The following is an 18,132-nucleotide window of genomic DNA, read 5'->3' on the forward strand; positions in this document are numbered from 1 at the left end:
ATGCAGTTTGAGTACTAGGATTTTGAAAAGCTTCATAAGTGATTCTATTTTGTAGAAATATTGAGAACTACTAGATTGGATGATATTGAATCCAATTTTAAAACAAGGTGTAGCAATAAATGTTCTTCAGCCCTGTGTTGCTGACTTTTTAGAAAGTCAGTTTTGTAGCTCTAGAAAGAATCTGGCTGCATCCATGGATGACCTCCAGATCTCTGCTTAGCATGACTGGGTAATTTCTCCAATGTCTCCAGCACATGCTGTCACTTAACAGCAGAAAGAGAATTCCTACTTTCAGGAGAAAAGTCATTCCTGAAGATTACAGTTAAAATATGCCTACAGATGATGAGGTTGTAGTAAATCAGTCCCCTTGCTCTCTGAGCTTGTTCTAAGTTACAGGAAGCAGAAGAAGCAGAGAAGCACTCCATTTCTTTTTTCTTGTAATCTCTAGCATGTTTATATGCATAGTTTCTGAGTCAGTAGCAAACTAAGAACTTCTTGTGTGATTCAAGCTAACCCCTCGATTATCAGAAGCAGATGTTTCAAACGACTGAAGATCAGTGAGGCATATCCTATTTACAGGTTAATAATTGACTACTAGATGCAGGTGCACCAAATGGTCTTAGAGACATTAGATAGGAGAGACAATGTCAGTGCTCCCCCTACCCTGCCTCCCCTAATCTAAAGCCTACTCTGTTTCTTTTATCAAGTGATTGGCTGTATGTTAACAGAGCCTGGGGCACTTTCCTGTTGAAATGCCTTTAATCCCAAGCAACTGGATTGATTTTTTTTTTTTTTTTGGATGGTTTAGATTGGACGACTGATTATTGGACAGAATGGCATCTTGTCTACACCTGCGGTCTCCTGCATTATCAGGAAGATCAAGGCAGCTGGTGGAATCATTCTAACAGCCAGCCACTGCCCTGGAGGACCAGGGGGAGAGTTTGGAGTGAAGTTTAATGTTGCCAATGGAGGTATGTGGTTCAGCATATGCCTTAATAATCACGATTTCTTTCCTCTTATATTATTATAGTCTCACAGTGACCCTTTGATGATAGACAAGCAAGGTGCAGAGGACCTAGCTCAGAAAAACTTAGTGAGGTGCCCAAAGTGACCCAACAAAGAAGTGGCATGAAGGGCTCATGAACCCATTTGGGTGGTCTCTTGGTCCCCTGTACTCTTCAGCATAAACTATTGAATAGTTGATGCTTATCTGATATGGAAGGACTCTGAATTTTAACATTAAAACATACCCTGAAGGTCGTTGTCTAAATGACAATGACCCTCATTTTACACATGAACAAATCAAAGGCCTGAGAGGCTGAGTTACTGCTGAAGGCCACAGGGTTGATCAGGGTCAGATTTATGATTTTTAGCCCAAATCCTGGGCTCTCTTTTTCCTACAGTGTTGACTTTCTCTCACAATCATAGAATTGTTTCACTTTTTCTTATATTCACAGCAATTTATAGTTTGGGGGTCCTTAGTGGAGGGGGTGGGATATATGTATGGAGTAAATTTCTTTTAAAAATTAAACACACAAAAAAATAGGGAGAATAAGAAATAGATAACATGTACCCATTATCTTGTTTTTCTATTTTGCTTATCTTTTTTTCTGAAGAATTTTAAAGCAAATTATAGCACAAGAACATTTCACACCCAAATATTTTTGTATGCATCTCTTAAAAAGAAAGACACATTGCTGCATGACCGTGCTAACATACCTAACAATAATAACATTAATTCTCCAATATCACCTGAAAACTAATCTATAGTCAAATTTTTCAATAATCCCCAAAATATTATTATTTATAGCTGTTTTATTCAAATCAGGATACATCTAAGGATGCCATGCATTTGCTTGGCAAGTCTCTTAAATCTCTTTTAATCTAGAACGCTGAGTTTGCATGAATGTGGGTAGGAGCCAAATTTTAACCAGCAACAGTTACCATTATAAATTATTCCTCATCCCAGGCAAAGCAGTGCATTCTGAAGGGAAAACTTATTATCTATCCCTCCTTGTAGACGTTTTACACGTTATCCAAACAAGAAAGTGTATTCATGTTGAATATTTAAAAAACAATATTGTAACCACAAAGCAGAAAACTAAACCACCAAACCACAAAGGTAGACAACAATAGAGGAAGAAGAGAACAAATTATCTACAAAGTAACCAGAAAACAATTAGCAAAATGGCAGGAGTAAGTCTTTTACTATCAATAATAACCTTGCTGGTACATGGGCTAAACTGTCCAATCAAAAGATATAGAATGGCTGAGTGGATCAACAACAAGATCCAACTAGATGCTGCCTACAAGAGACCCATTTTTAAACTTTAAGAATAGGCATATATTGAAAGTAAAGGGATAGAAGGAGATATTCCATGAAAACAGACAGTTACCAAAAGAGAGCAGGGATGCCTATACTTATATCAGATAAAACAGACTTCCAGTAAAAAGCTGTTCCAAGAGACAAAGAAGGTCATGATTTAATGATAAAGAGGTCATCTTATCAAGAGGACATAACAATTGTAAACATACATGCATCCAAAATTGAAGCACTTAAATATGTAAAGCAAATATTAGTGGACATGAAGGAAGAAATATACAGCAATATAACACTAATAGGGGACTTCAGTACTCCACTTGCAACAATGGAGAGATCAACCAGACAAAAAATTAACAAGACAACAATAAATTTGAACTATACTTCAGACCAAATGGACCTATCAGACCTACATACATCCAACAACAGCAGAATATACATTCTTCTCTAGCATACATAGAACATTCTCCAGGATAGACCATATGTTAGGCCACAAAATAAACCTTAACAAATTCAAAAAGATTGAAATCATGTCTAGTATTGTTTCCAACCACAGTAGTGTGAAGCTAAAAATCAATAACAGGAGGAATCTTGGAAAATTTACAAATATGTGGAAATTAAACAACATGCTTTTGATGAACTAATGGGTCAAAGAAGAAATCAAGAGGGAAATTAAAAAATATTTTGAGATTAATGACAATGGAAACACAATGTATCAAAACCTACAGTATGCAGCAAAGTCAGTTCTAAGAGAGAAGTTTATAGCAATAAATGCCTAGATTAAAAAAGGAAAAAGATCTAAATAAGTAGACTAACACTATGCCCCAAGGAGCTAAAGAAAGAACAAACTAAACCCAAAGTGAGCAAAAGGAAGGAAATAATGAAGATCAGAACAGAAGCAAATAAAATGTAGTATAGTAAAACTATAGAAAATATAAATAAAATCAAAAGTTGGTTCTTTGAAAAAATAAAATCTACAAACTCCTAGCTAGATTCACTAAAAAAAGCAGACTCAAATAAATAAAATCAGAAATGAAAGTGGAGACATTGCAATAGATACCTCAGAAATAAAAATGGTCATAAGGGATTATTATGAACAATTTTATGCCAACAAATTGGAGGACCTAGAAGAAATGGATAACTTTGCTGCTACTCAGATACATTTTATTTCAAAAACATACACTAAGGTGTTGCTGTTGGATCTTTCCAAAAACGTATTCACACAGAACTTTCAATCACACTGAGCCATATTTGAACAATCTTTCAAGGTCAGCTCTGGCATAAGCTAACATTATACCATTTAACTCAGAAATTTCTTTAGTATTTGATTAATGGGTTTATGTTTGATATGTAATGTAATTTTCTAATGCTAAATCAAGTGGTAATTTTGTTAGTCAAGTTGATTTAGTGGCTTGGGAAGAAAGCTTTTAATGTTCCCCTAATTTTTCTTACCTTTGACATGATCCTTCACATGTCTTATTTTGCTTAGTGATTTTTCTTTTTTTTTTTTTTTTTTTTTTTGAGACAGGGTCTTACTGTACCACCCAGGCTTGAGTGCAGTGGTGCGATCACAGCTCATTGCAGCCTTGACCTCCCAGACTCAAGCTATTCTTCCACCTCAGCCTCCCAAGTAGCTGGTACTACAGGCACATGCCACCAAACTTGGCTAATTTTTGTATTTTTTGTAGAGACAGAGTTTTGCCAAATTCTCAGGCTGGTCTGGAATTTCTGGGCTCAAGTAATCCTGCCTTGGCCTCCCAACATGCTGATATTACAGACATAAGCCACAGTACCTGGCCAGTTTTCTTTTTTAAAAAATCTCTTGGTTATTAATTTGAAGCCTGCCTTTTCATAGCTGTGCTCCTTAGTTGGGAGCAAATATGAATGGACCACAACTTAGCCAATTTTCTATATACGATCTTTGCCAGCCTAATTTAAAGGAATATTAATTCTTTCTTTTCCTCTTTCATTCCACAAACCTGTATTGACTACATCTAAGTTCTAAATGGTGCACTGGATGTTGAAAAAGTTGATGATGAGCAAGAACAAAATTCCTCCTTTCAGGAGACTTACAGTTCAATATGGGAAATATAATTTGTTAAAATATAAAAGTGCAATTGTGTTACATGCTGTACGAAGTACATGTTGACATGTGAGTATATAATAAATGGGCTGGAGGCCAGAGGATTGCCAAAGAGAATGGGCCTCCTGCTGAGATGAAAAGTTGAACAGGGATTAGTTGGCGAAAGTGGAGGGACGATCCTTTCTAGGCAGGAGGAAGAACATGCACAGAATCTCTGAGGTGTGATGCAACAAAGTCTATATAAAAAAACTGAAGAAAGGTCTAATGTGGCTTAAATACAGAAGCTAGTAGGAGAGGAGTTGAAAAGAGGCTGGAGAAGTAGAAAGTGTCTGCATTCTGCAGGAATTTATATTGTATAAAAAGAATTTCTCTTTATTCTAAGTGCAATGTGAGTCATAGAACCCCACCCCTGAGGACTTTTGCAGTTTAAATAGCAATCTTGAGTAGTTTTCAAGTTTTTATTTTTTATAATTCTTCAGAATTCCTTTATTAAATAAACTCTTACATGAAACTCGAGATGGATGCATAGGTGGGTGGGCAGATGGATGGATGTATGGGTGGATGTTTGGATGAATGGGTGGGTGAATGGATGGGTTGGTGGGAGGGAGGGAGGTAAAACAATGGGAACAGTATAGTTAAGCAGACACACCCTAGAGCCAGACTACAAAGGCTCGAATCCTTGCCTTGTCATTTACTAGCTGTGTGACCTTGAGTAGTCACTTAGATATTCAGCACTTCAGTTTCTCATCTGATGATGGGCATAGAAGTTGAAACCCATGTCATAGGAATATTGTGACTACTGCATGAGTGAATGTATGTGAAGCATTTATGATGGCACCTGGGGCAGTGGGTACTCTGTAAATGTTTCCTATTATTATTATTATTTGAGACGGAGCCTCACTCTGTTGCCAGGCTGGAGTGCAGTGGTGCGATCTTGGCTCATGCAACCTCCACCTCCCAGGTTCAGGTGATTCTCCTGCCTCAGCCTCCCAAGTAGCTGGGACTACAGGCACACACCACCATGCCCAGCTAATTTTTGTATTTTTAGTAGAGAGAGGGTTTCACCATATTGGCCAGGATTGTCTCGATCTCCTGACCTTGTGATCCAACCCCCTTGGCTTCCCAAAGTGCTGAGATTACAGGCGTGAGCCACTGCACCCAGCCTCCTGTTATTATTATTACTGCTGACTGAAGCTGGGGAGAATCTCCCCTGTCCCGACCAGTGCAATTCCTGAGACATCAGAGCTCCTGGGAAACATTGCTTTTAGGCCACTTAACTAGTTCCTTTTCTTATTTAATGGAGCAGATAATGAGGCCCAGAGAGAAGATATCACTTGCCCAGGCTCACACAAAGCCAGATTTTGAACCCAGGTCTCCTGGCTCTTGGGCTTTGTGATTCTCAGAGATCTTTCTGCATGTGATGAAAATCAAGGCAGTACATGAGGAATTTGAGAAGGTCCAGCAACCTGTGGCTCTAACCTTGACTGAGCTGCTCTCTCTGCTCCTGGACCCCTCCAGGATGGGTCCAGAGGCCTTCTGCTAATGAAGTAGCAACTCAAACTCTCTTCTGGAGCGGCGATGGAGGTGGATGAAGGCAGTGAGCTATGAGCTTAGTTCACACTTGGACCATCTCTTAAGAGCATAGGATACAAGGTGTGACCTGCAGTACATGCAAAGTGCGGTGATTAATTCACAGATAAGCCTTGTCAGCTTCCCCTCATACCCTCCCTCTCACTCTTGCTCTGACATATTAGAGCAACTGTCTCTCTCCTCTCCAGAAAGATAGGCAATCACAGGCAGTGGTGCCCCTCTGATATTTATGTGGGATCTCCAAGGTGATGGAGGAGAGAGGCCTTTAGTTTGTATCAAAACCAGAAGAACTGTTTATCTTCTATCAGGTGACAACCCTTCATTCCTTTACTTAACACATTGATTAGCATCTGCTATGTGGCCATGTGCTAGGCAGGGCCACTTTCTGAGTCCTGCGAAGTCAGTTGCATAGTGTCCTGCACTTGAAAGTGCCCCACATTCGGTTTAACACTCTGCTGTCACATTAATAACGATATCTTTACACTTCTGTTTTGTCAGCGAAGTCCTGTAGGACAAGGGGGCATGCACAGGAGCAGAGGAGCCACATGTGATGTGTGTGGCCGCCGTTCCCTGCCGCCCCATTCACATAATCTTCTCCATGCCTCTGGGGAGCCATGCTGTGGGATGTGCAGGAAACTCAGCATGCTGTGAGTAGAGGCAGGGTTGTTAGTCAGTGACTGAGTGAGCGGGGCACTAACCAACTGGAGAGGCCTCACTTTCCACTGAAACCAGAATGTGCTTGTACACAGAAAGAAGGCAATGACATTTGAAGAGACACAAATGACTGAGGAGCTCTGTTGTATCCTCTTATTGGAGTTACTTCCCTGTGCTAACCGACCCCCGTGTTGAGATGACATGAAAGGAAATGGCAGGACACTATGGCCACAGTGCCCTGAGGGTGCCCAATCTCGTCTCAGAAGCTAAGCATGGCCTGGCCTCGTTAGTACTTGTATGGAACAAGGAAAGGGGAAGAGAGAGCAGCCTATAGCTCCTGTCCTTTCAGTCCTTCCTTAGTGTCCATGATCCCAAGGTAGGGAGTGTTGCTGGCGTGTGTGGGTGTCAGGAAGTGAGATAGAAAGAGCTGAGCTAGTTTTGTGCAGCGTATCTACTGTTTTAGCAAGAATGAAATACATACACATGGATGAGCTATGGAATGTGAACTGTGTAATTGTGTTGATTCTACATATGAGGTCAATGCTAATATTTTCATTTATACCTTGCATCCTACAATATAAAAACAAATGTTAAAAAGTCACGATAATTTAAATTTATTTTTTATTTTATCTTATTTTTTTTAGATGGAGTCTCGCTCTGTCACCCAGGCTGGAGTGCAGTGGCATAATCTTGTCTCACTGCAACCTCTGCCTCCCACATTCAAGCCATTCTCCTGCCTCAGTCTCCCGAGTAGCTGGGATTACAGGCATCCGCCACCATGCCCAGCTAATTTTTTGTATTTTTAGTAGAGATGGGGTTTCACTATGTTGTCCAGGCTTGTCTCGAACTCCTGACCTCATGATCCGCCCACCTCAGCCTCTCAAAGTGCTGGGACTACATGCGTGAGCCATTGCACCCAGCCTTAAATTTGTTTTTTAACTTAGCATGACATTAAATAGCAAATAAAAATACCATGACAAGTCAAGTGAGAGAGAACACAGAAGAAAGGAAAACACTGTATGTTTGAGCACCTTCAATGACACTTTTTCCTGCTCTTTGAACAGAAGCACTGCATTTTCATTTTGCCCTGGGCCTCATGTTACATAGCTGCTCCTGGTGTTAGGTACCCGGACGCACCACAAACGAAACAGATTCGTTCCCCACAGAGCTTATTAGTCTAGTGAGAGAAACATACTTTGAATAGTCCCAGAAATACATCATTATAAGATAAGTCTATGAAAGAAGTGTAGAGCATTCCTATTCTTGTCTCTGAACAGGGCAGACTTCTTGGAGGAAGTGAAATTTGAACTGCGATGTGAAGAAGGAGCAGGAGTTAGTGAGGTGAAGATGAGAGAAGGAGTGTTGCAAACACAGGTCAGTCTGTGCAAAGGCCCTGAGACACAAGGAGCCTAGAACCACGGCTCGAAGACAACTGTCTGGCTGGGGCATGGCTTGTCTTACAGATCACATTAAGGAACAAATAATTATGTTAAGAGTTATGGGCTGCCATTAAGGATTTGGATAAGAGAGTCTTACAATCACATCTGTGTTTTCGAAAGGCCTGACACTGATTGGTACATGGAGTACAGCCTGAAGGGAACAAGACTTGTTAGAAAGGAAGCTATTGGCTGGGTGTGGTGGCTCGCGCCTGTAATCCCAGCACTTTGGGAGGCTGAGGTGGGCAGATTACTTGAGGCCAGGAGTTCGAGATCAGCCTGGCCAACACGGTGAAACCCCGTCTCTACTAAAAATACAAAAATTAGCGGGTTGTGGTGGTGAGCACCTATAATCCCAGCTGCTTGGGAGGCTGAGGCAGGAGAATTGCTTGAACCTGGGAGGCTGAGGTTGCAGTGAGCCTAGACTGCGCCACTGCACTCCAGCCTAGGTGACAGAGACTTCCTTTCCAAAATAAAAAAAAGAAAGAAAGAAAGAAGAAAGACAGAAAGGAGGCTATTGCAGTAATGCAAGTGAGAGACCATGGTGGCTTAGGCAATGGTGGAGATGGAGGAATTTGGGGGAATTGATTGGGTTCAAGAAATAGGCAGGAGGAAACACGATGGATTGGGTGGGAGTAGGGAAACAGATGAGAAGAGGTATCAGGAAAGCTGCCTAGGTTTCTGGTCTGTGCCACTGTGTGGATGATGAGAGAATGTGTCAGTGGTGGAGGCCAAGGTCTGAAAGTGGAGGGGGGAAGAGTGAGAGAGAAAATTGTAAGTTTACCTTTATGTTCAGCTGAGGTCCTTTCGAAACATACAAGCAGCAGTATGAAGAATTCCATTGATATATTTGTCCGGAGCCCAGAGTGAGGTTTAAATAAGAAGAAATAAACTCGCTAGTAAAAATTGCAGACACACAAAAGGCTTGAACAGGCACTTCACAAAATAGATTTTCCAAATGACCAATAAACACGTAAGTACTCAACATCATTAGCCATTAGAAAAATGCAAGTTAAAACCACAATGAGATACCATTTCACACTAGAATGACTAAAATTTTAAAAGACTGACAATGCTAAATATTCCCAGGATGCAGAACAACCAAAACCCTCATATATTATGGGGGACATGGAAAATTGTACAACTCCTTTGGAAAACAGGTAGTTTCTACAGAATTTCAATATATACATACGATACAACTCAGCCATTGCATTCCTATTTGCCCAAAAGAAATAAAATCTTTTGTCTACTGAAAAATTTGCAAAATAATGTTCATTGCGGCTGTAGCCATTATAACCCTCAAACGGAAACAACCCAATGTGCATGGATTGTGAATAGATGACAAATGGTGGTCCATCTATACAATGGAATATTGTTCTTCAACAGAAACAAACTACAGGTCCATGTAACAACATGATGAGTGAAAGAAGTCAGATGTAAAAAAGTACATATGTATGATGCAATTTATACGACACTCTAGGCAAAACTAATCCTTAGTGATGAAATCAGATCTGAGGTTGCCTGGGGCAGAGATGGGGGTAGCTGACTGCAAGGAGGTGTGGGGAGGGTTGTGAATTTTGGGGAGTGATGGAGCTGCTCTGTATCTCAATTGTGATGTGGTTACACAACTGTATGCATTTGTCAAAACTCACAGAACTACACTCTAAAACGTATACATTTTACTGCATGTAAATCTTACCTTAATTAAAAATTAAAAAAATTGAAGATGTGGATTTAGGTAAGATTCACTAAGTGATAAAGATAGAGTTGAGTTACAAGATAATTGTTATCTCCATCTTGCATGGGAGAAAAATGAAGCTCAGAGAAGTGAAGTGGCTTCCCAAGATCACACAGCTACTAAGTAGCACAGCTGGGGCTCAAAACCAGAGCCATGTGATCAGATGGCCCATATTCTTTTTGTTCCCTACCATCAACCAAGCTCAGGCCCATGGCTGAGCATGATGGCCAAGCAGGGAGGAGGGTCAGCTCCTCTTCAAGGAAGAAAACAGCATGCTGTTCTTTATATATGTAAATGATGTTCTGTTCCTCACCCATCACCACTAACCCTAACCCTAACCCTATAATATATATATATTTTATATATATATATAATTCACTTGTTTGTTTTTAGACACATAGGTTGATTCCATATCTGATTATTAGAAATAGTGCTACAGTAAACATAAGAGTGCAGATATTTTTCAAACACAATGATTTCATTTCCTATGGATATATACCCAGTAGTGGGATTGCTGGGTTATGTGATCGAATGATTGTTTTTTTTTTGTTTTTTTTTTTATTTTTTAGCGAACTTCTATAAAGTTTTGCTTAATGGTTGTACTAGTTTACAATCCCATCAACAGTGTGTAAGTGTTCCCTTTTCTCCACTTCCTTGCCAACTCTTGTTATCTTTTACCTTTTTGGTAATAGCCATTCTAATGGGTGAACTGGTATGTCATTGTGGTTTTGATTTGCATTTCCCTGATGGTTAGTGATGTTGAACATGATTTTATTATATATTCGTCTTGACCATTTCTATATTTTCTCTTGTGGCATGTCTTTTAGTTTATTTTGTCCTTTTTTTTTTTTTTTTTTGAGAAGGAGTCTTGCTCTGTTGCCCAAGCTGGAGTGCAGTGGTGCAATCGGGGCTCACGGCAACGTCCATCTCCCTGGTTCAAGCAATTCCCCTGCCTCAGCCTGCTGAGTAGCTGGGGTTACAGGCACACGCCATCATGTTTGGCTAAATTTTTATATTTTTAGTAGAGAAATGATTTCACCATATTGGTCAGGCTGGTCTCAAACTCCTGACCTCAGGCAATCCACCTGTCTCAGCCTCCCAGTTTTGCCCATTTTTAAATAAGTTATTTATGTTTTTGCTGTTGAGTTGTTTAAGTTTCTTATATAATCTGGGCATTAACTCCTTAGCAGATGTATAGTTTGCAAATATTGTATCCCATTCTGTAAGTTGTTTTTTCACTCTGTTAAGTTTCCTTTGCTGTGCAAAAGCATTTTAGTTTGATGAAACCCCATTTATCTATTTTTGCTTTTGTTGCCTGTGCTTTTGACGTCTCATTTAAAAAATCGTTGTACAACCCAAAGTTATAGAGAATTTCCCACATGTTATCTTCTAGTAGTTTTTCATAGTTTTCAATCTTACCTTTAGGTCTTTAATCGCATTTGAGTTGATTTTTGTATAAGGTAAAACATAGGGGTCTAATTTCATTATCCCAGATTAGATATCCAATCTTCTCAGTACCATTTAATGAAGAGACTGTCTTTACCCCTGTGTGTGCTCTTGACTCCTTTTTTGAAAATCAGTTGACTTTAGGTATGAGAATTTATTTCTGAGCTGTATATTCTCTTCCATTGGTCTATGTGTTTGCTTTATGGCAGTGCCATGCTGTTTTGCTTACTATGGCTTTGTAGTATATTTTGAAGTCAGGTAGTGTGGTGCCTCCAGCTTTGTTATTTTTGCACAGGATTGCTTTGGTTATTTGGGGTCTTTTCTGGTTTCATACAAATTTTAGGGTATTTTTTTCTATTTCTCTGAAGAATTTCATTGGTATTTTGATAGGGATTGCATTGAATCTGTAGGACATTTTGTTAGTATGGTCATTTCAATAGTATCAGTTCTTCCATTCCATGAGTATATAATGTCCATTTTTTGTGTATCATAAATTTTTCCATCACTGTGTTATAGTTTTCATTGTAGAGATCTTTCACGACCTTGATTACATTTATCTGCAGATTTCTTGGTAGCTATTGTAAATGGAATTCCTTTCTTGATGACTTTTTCAGATAGTTCACTATTAGTGTATAGAAACACCACTGAATTTTCGGTGTTGATTTTGTATACTACAACTTTACTGAATTTATTTATTATTTCTAGTAGTTTTTGGTCAAGTCTTTAGGGTTCTCACACTATATAAGTATATATAGAAAGAACCCTAAAGAGAGAGAGATCATATATATCTATATGATCATATATATAGATGTATACATATGTATGTGAGATCACATTTTCTACAAACAGAAACAATCTGAGTTCCTTCTTTCCAGTTTGGATCCCTCTTATTTATTTCTTTTGTCGAATTGCTCTGGCTCTGACCTCCAGTACTATGCTAAATAGAAGTGGTAGAAGTTGACATCCTTGTCTTCCTCCATATCATAGAGGAAAAGCATTTAACTATTCACCATAAATAAGATGTTAGCTGTGGGTTTGTCACATATGGCCTTTACTGCGTTGAGGTACACTCCTATACCTACTTTCTTGACAGTTTTTATCATAAAGGAATGTTGACTTTTGTCAAGTGTTCTTTTTGAATCTGTTGAAATGATCACATGGTTTTTGTTTTTCTTTCTATTGTGGTGGTGTATCATATTTACTGATTTGTGCATGTTAAGCCATCCTTTCATCCCTGGGATGAATCCCACTTGATTATAGTGAATACTCTTTTTAGTGTGCTGTCGAAGTCAGTTCACTTGTATCTTGTTGAGAATTTTTGTATCTATGTTCTTCAGGAATATTGGCCTGATATTTTCATTTTGTGCGTGTCTTTGTCTGGTTTTAGAATCAGGATATTGCGAGCCTCATAAGATGAGTATGGAAGTATTCCTTCCTCGTTACTTTTGTGGAAAAGTTTGTGGAGAATTGGTAGTTATTCTTTAACTGTTTGGTAGAATTCAGCAGTGAAGACATCAGGTCCTGGGTGTTGGTTGTTGTTGTTGTTGTTTTGATGGAAGATGTTTTATATCATTATTGATGTGTTCAGATGTTATATTTCCTCACAATTTAATCTTGGTAGTTGTATGTGTGCAGAAATTTATTCATTTTATTCCACATTATCAAATTTGTTGGCATATAGTTATGAGTAATGTCTTACAATCCCTTATATTTCTGTGGTGTATCAGTTGTAATGTCTCCTTTTTCATCTTTTATTTATTTGAATTTTCTCTCTTTTTGTCTTAGTTTAGCTAAAGGTTTGTCAGTTTTACCTTTACACTTTGTCTTATTTATCTTTTGAAATATTTTTTAGTGTCTGTTTCATTTATATCTGCCGTGAGCTTTATTATTTCCTTCCTTCTACCAATTTTGGGTTTAGTTTGTTTTTGATGTTCTAGTTACTTGAAGTGTATAATTTTTCCTTTGTGATTTGAAAATCTTTCTTCTTTTTTGGTGTAGGCTTTTATTGCTATAAATTTCCCTCTTAGAACTGCTTTTGCTACGTTCCATAGGTTTGGGTATGTTGGATTTTCATTCTTACTTGTCTCAGTGACTTTTGAAATTTTCCTATTAATGTCTTAATGAGACCTATTGATTTCTTGGGTGCATGCTATTTAATTTCCATGTTTTTATAAAATTTCCAAGGGCTTTCCTGTTGTTGATTTCTGGCTTTATATCACTGTAATCAGAAAAGATACTTCATATGATATCTGTCTTCTTAAGTTTGTTAAGACTTATTATGTGTCATAATGTATGATTGGTCCTAGAGAATGTTTGGTGTACAGTTGAGAATAATTTGTATTCTGCAGCTGTTGGATGATGTATTTGTCTGTTTTCATACTGCTGATAAAGACATACCCGAGACTGGGTAATTTACAGAGAAAAAGAGGTTGAGTGGACTCATAGTTCCACGTGGCTGGGGAGGTCTCCCAATCATGATGGAAGGCGAAAGGCACATCTTACATGGTAGCAAACAAAATAGAATTGAGAACCAAGTGAAAGGGTTCCCCCTTATAAAACCATCAGATCGTGTTAGACGTATTCACTACCACAAGAACACTATGGGGGAAACTGCCCCCATGATTCAATTATCTCCCACTGATTCCCTCCCACAACATGTATGAATTATGGGAGCTATAATCAAGATGAGATTTGGGTGGGGATATACAGCCAAACCATATCAGGTGAGATCTTCTTTACCTGCTAGGTCCATTTGGTCTATGGTATAGTTTGAGTCTGTCATTTTTTGGTTGATTTTCTCTTCATATAATCTGTCCATTTTTAAAGTGGAGTGTTGAAGTTTCCTACTAATATTGTATTGCAGCCTATCTCTACCTTTAAATCTAATATTTGCTTTATATATCTGGTTGTTCTGGTGTTGGGTACATATATAGTTACACCTAAGTAATATATATGTTATGTCCTCTTATTGAATTGGGCCTTTTATCATTTCATTATACAGTGACATTCTTTTTTATATAGTTTTTTTATTTAAAGCTTTTTAAAATATGACATGACTGTGGCTACTCCTGCTTGATTTTCATTTGTTTGCATAAAATATATTTTTCCATCTCTTCACTTTCAGTCTATTTGTCTTTAATAGTGAGGTAAGTATCATGTAGGCAGCATATAGGTGGGTTTTGCTATCTGAATCCATTTATCCACTTTATATCTTTTAATTAGAGTTTAATCCACTTCTATTCAAGTTTATTATTGATAAATTAGGACTTCCTTCTACCATTTCATTAGTTGTTTTTTAGATTACTTGTTCACTTCTTCCTTTCTTATTCTTTATCTGTCTAGTTTGGTGGTTTTCTGTGGTGCTAAGCTTTGTTTCTTTTCCCTTTTTGTGTGTGTGTGTGTGTATCTGCTGTAATTTATTTCTTTCTGGTTAGTGAAACTAACATACAGAGTCCTGTATTTGTAACAGACTATTTTACACTGATAACAACTTAACTTCTGTCACATAAAAATACTCTTGACTTCTCCCCCCCACCCACACAATTTATATTTTTGTTACCTTACATTGCATCTTTATGAATGGTAGACTCCATGGAACATAGGATCTATGTCACAACTAAATAAATTATTTAATGGCAGCATTAAAGCAGCCCAAAGAATGTGAAAAACTGGTGTGGGTGTATTTAACTTTTTAAAAACTATGTTTCATAATGTTTTCATTAAAAAGTCTTTATCAGTTTGCTAATGCCTAATTTTTACAACCAGCCACCATAGATTTTACAGGATAAATATATTATTTCAGTAGTAATTGAAGCAGAATTTTTGTTGCTCTTCTTACCCTTAGAGATTGTGTATTATCCTCAGACGTAATTCTTTGATTTTTTTTCTTTTCATGTTGTTACACATAGTTACCAACAATCAATGTGAGAATAACCTTTGAATATTTTCAAGCATTAAGATTTGTTTATACAGCTGCACAATTAGACAACCAACACTCTTGGGTCTTTACCTCTCAGCATACACCTGATTATTAACTTAAAGGTATGATGGGAAAAGTATCAATTTTTCTTGGTCACCTAGATTTAGAAATATGTAATAACCATAAGCTTGGGTCTGCTTCTTCAGAAGCCTAGGAAGTGGAGTGATGGTTCTCTGAAGAGGCTGGAAACAAAGTATGTGTTTCCAGAAGGCTTAATAGAATATGTTGAGACATAGGCCATTAACATAAAAGTGAAAGAAATGCAAAAAAAAGTATGAAAGTAAGGATTTGAGAAGGGAAATTTTATTTTTAAGTCTAAGATTCCTATGAATTATATGAAAGTAAATGTCCTATCCTTAAAATTAGCCAAAGGAAGCACTTTACTTATCAATATGATATGACTTTTCATACTCTTATCTAAAGATATCCTAAACTAAGATTCAGTTTTCTAAGAAAAGACCTTTTACTCATGCTTTAAAGCATGTTAGAGGATTCCTACCACATCACATCATGTTGTTTACATGTATGATTTAAACTGCATTTATTCTTCAACTCACTGGTTCCTTAGGCTTCTTATCTTTCCTTGCACGCTTAGATAATTTTATGTAAAATTGATTTTTAGAAGTTTAGTTGCTGGGCGTAGTGGCTGTCACCTGTAAACCCAGTACTTTGGGAATTCAAGGCAGGTGGATTGCTTGAGTCTTGGAGTTTGAGGCCTGCCTGGGAAAGATGACAAACCCCATTTGTACAAAAATAAAAATATTAGCTGGATATGGTGGCACATGCCTGTGGTCCCAGCTACTCCAAGGCTGAGGTGGGAGGATGGCTTGAGTCCGAGAGGCAGAGGTGTGAGCCAAGATCATGCCCTGCTCTTCAGCCTGGGCAACGAAGCCAGACCCTGTTTCAAAAAAAAAAATCTAGTGAGATTTGATTTCTATTTCTATGTGATTCAAAACTAGGAGAGCTTCAAGGCTAATGACTATTAAAAAATGGCCATTGCTACTTGCATTTTCTATGAAGCCAGCATACACAGCAACGTGCAACGTGCAACCTAAAAACCAAGCTATTTAATATGTAGCTTAGATTTCAGGTTTGATTGTCCTTGAAGTTTGATTATTGCAGAGATCAATTGCCAGACCAAATATAGACTAATTCTGTATTTGGTCTTTTTATCATATGAAACATCCCAGCCTTGGGTATAAATTAAGAGGAAATACGGATGTCCTTGTCAGGTGGTTGCTTCTCTGCACCTCCCATAGGTGGTCAGTGAACTAAGACCATCAAGAGAGGAGAAGTCACAATAGTATCTTAGATGGTGTTAAATTACATTACAGTAACTCATGAACTCTGTCAGTGAGCTTGCATCATTGCTGGAGCATACCTCTTAGAATCCAAGGGATGAAAAGCAGGTACAAATAAATTGTGTATTGAGTGGCTTTCAGACTGCACTAGAATTAATTTTGTTTCAGTGTTGAAATGTTGTCATGGAAGAAGTTCTAGATTCCACATGAGCTTATACACTGAGAGTTCACAATGAGATGCAGCATTATTTTTAACTATAATCTAGGTAATGTGAGGAACTGGAGAAAGCAGAATAGATTCTTAGGAAGTAGAAATAAAGAGAGAGCTCATCTAAATTACACATGATTTTTTTGTGTAGGCTTTAGCTGGTTTTATAGGAGACTACAAGGTACAAACTGAATCCTCAATAGACTAGGGAAAACATAGCAAAAATTTTCTTTTGAGCAATAAAATAAATAAATGTATGCATATTGTATTCTCCCCACATTGCATGGTTGAATAGAAATTTGATTTAAGAGGAATTGATAATTCATTCTTATCTCAGTTATCAGGTCAAGTAATTTATATTCCTAGGACTTTTATTTGCATGTGTGTGAAAAAGTATAAAACATCTCAGTTATCAGGCAGAGGACTTGATATCCCTGGGAATCCACTTGTCCTTTTTAACACAGAACTTAGATTAGATTAGTAGCTCTTAAATTTTCCTAATTATCAGAAAAACCTAAAGTCTTATACAAAAATGTAGATTCCCTACAAACACCAATATCAAAAGCTCCAGAGGAGAATCCTAGGAATCTGTATTTTTAGCAAAAGCTGTTAGTGATTCTGATGGTAAGAAAGACAAATTGGGGAAACATTAGATTAAGTGATGTGTAAAGTAAGTGCCATGCTATTGAATATCACAATATATTTTAAAAATTTCTTGAGATGAGTTGTAAATGTGACAATTCATTCTAGCTTATCTCCTAAATAGCATCAAGGACCCTATATTCTCTCTTTAAATTTCATTACAAAGATGCTAACTTAAATGCAGTCAGTGGAAGGTAGCTGAATTATATAAAATGATGATGTGTCAAACAGTTAATAAGAGCTTTTGTTAATGGTGAAGATTATATCTGTGCTTTTAGTTCTGTGGTGTCAATACAGTATCCCTTTCTAGTTGGTAGACAACTGACTATATTAGTTTGCTGATACTATCTCAATAGAATATTCCAGACCTCTCTCCCTCTACTTTATCTGCTTAGCAAACACTTCTATCCTTCATTTTGTTCAAGTAGATTTCCTTTCCTGATAACCATATTTTGATAAACAGCTAGCATAAATATTCAGACACATGTAGAGTTATATTTTCATTTTGTATTAAGTAACTGGCATTTTGTTTTATGGTTACTTTATGGGGATACTGTCCAGGTCACTGAAGACCAGACACAAGCTGAATATACCCAGAGGGGGAGACACCATAAGAGGCTGGCATGAGGCGCTAGTGCTTATTTTCTTCTGCTGTAAGATGCCTGGGCATGAAGGGGGAAAAGCCTGGATATAATTTGATCTGGAATTTCTGACCTAATGCTTTAAAGGGATTTC

General features: G+C 37.7%; 1 protein-coding gene across 1 annotated transcript in view; it reads left to right on the top strand.

Moving 5' to 3' along the window:
- The first annotated feature begins 441 nt into the window (after window positions 1–441).
- LOC129138159 (MAM and LDL-receptor class A domain-containing protein 1-like) overlaps window positions 442–18,132 on the top strand; it is a 52,132-nt gene continuing 34,441 nt past the window's right edge. The window contains exon 1 of the mRNA XM_054674404.2: window positions 442–971. Within this exon, the coding sequence (XP_054530379.1) occupies window positions 957–971 (15 nt within the window). The 5' untranslated portion in view covers window positions 442–956. The remainder of the gene's footprint in view (window positions 972–18,132) is intronic.

This window comes from Pan troglodytes, chromosome 21 (assembly GCF_028858775.2).
Source record: "Pan troglodytes isolate AG18354 chromosome 21, NHGRI_mPanTro3-v2.0_pri, whole genome shotgun sequence".
Classification (NCBI taxonomy): Eukaryota; Metazoa; Chordata; class Mammalia; order Primates; family Hominidae; genus Pan; species Pan troglodytes.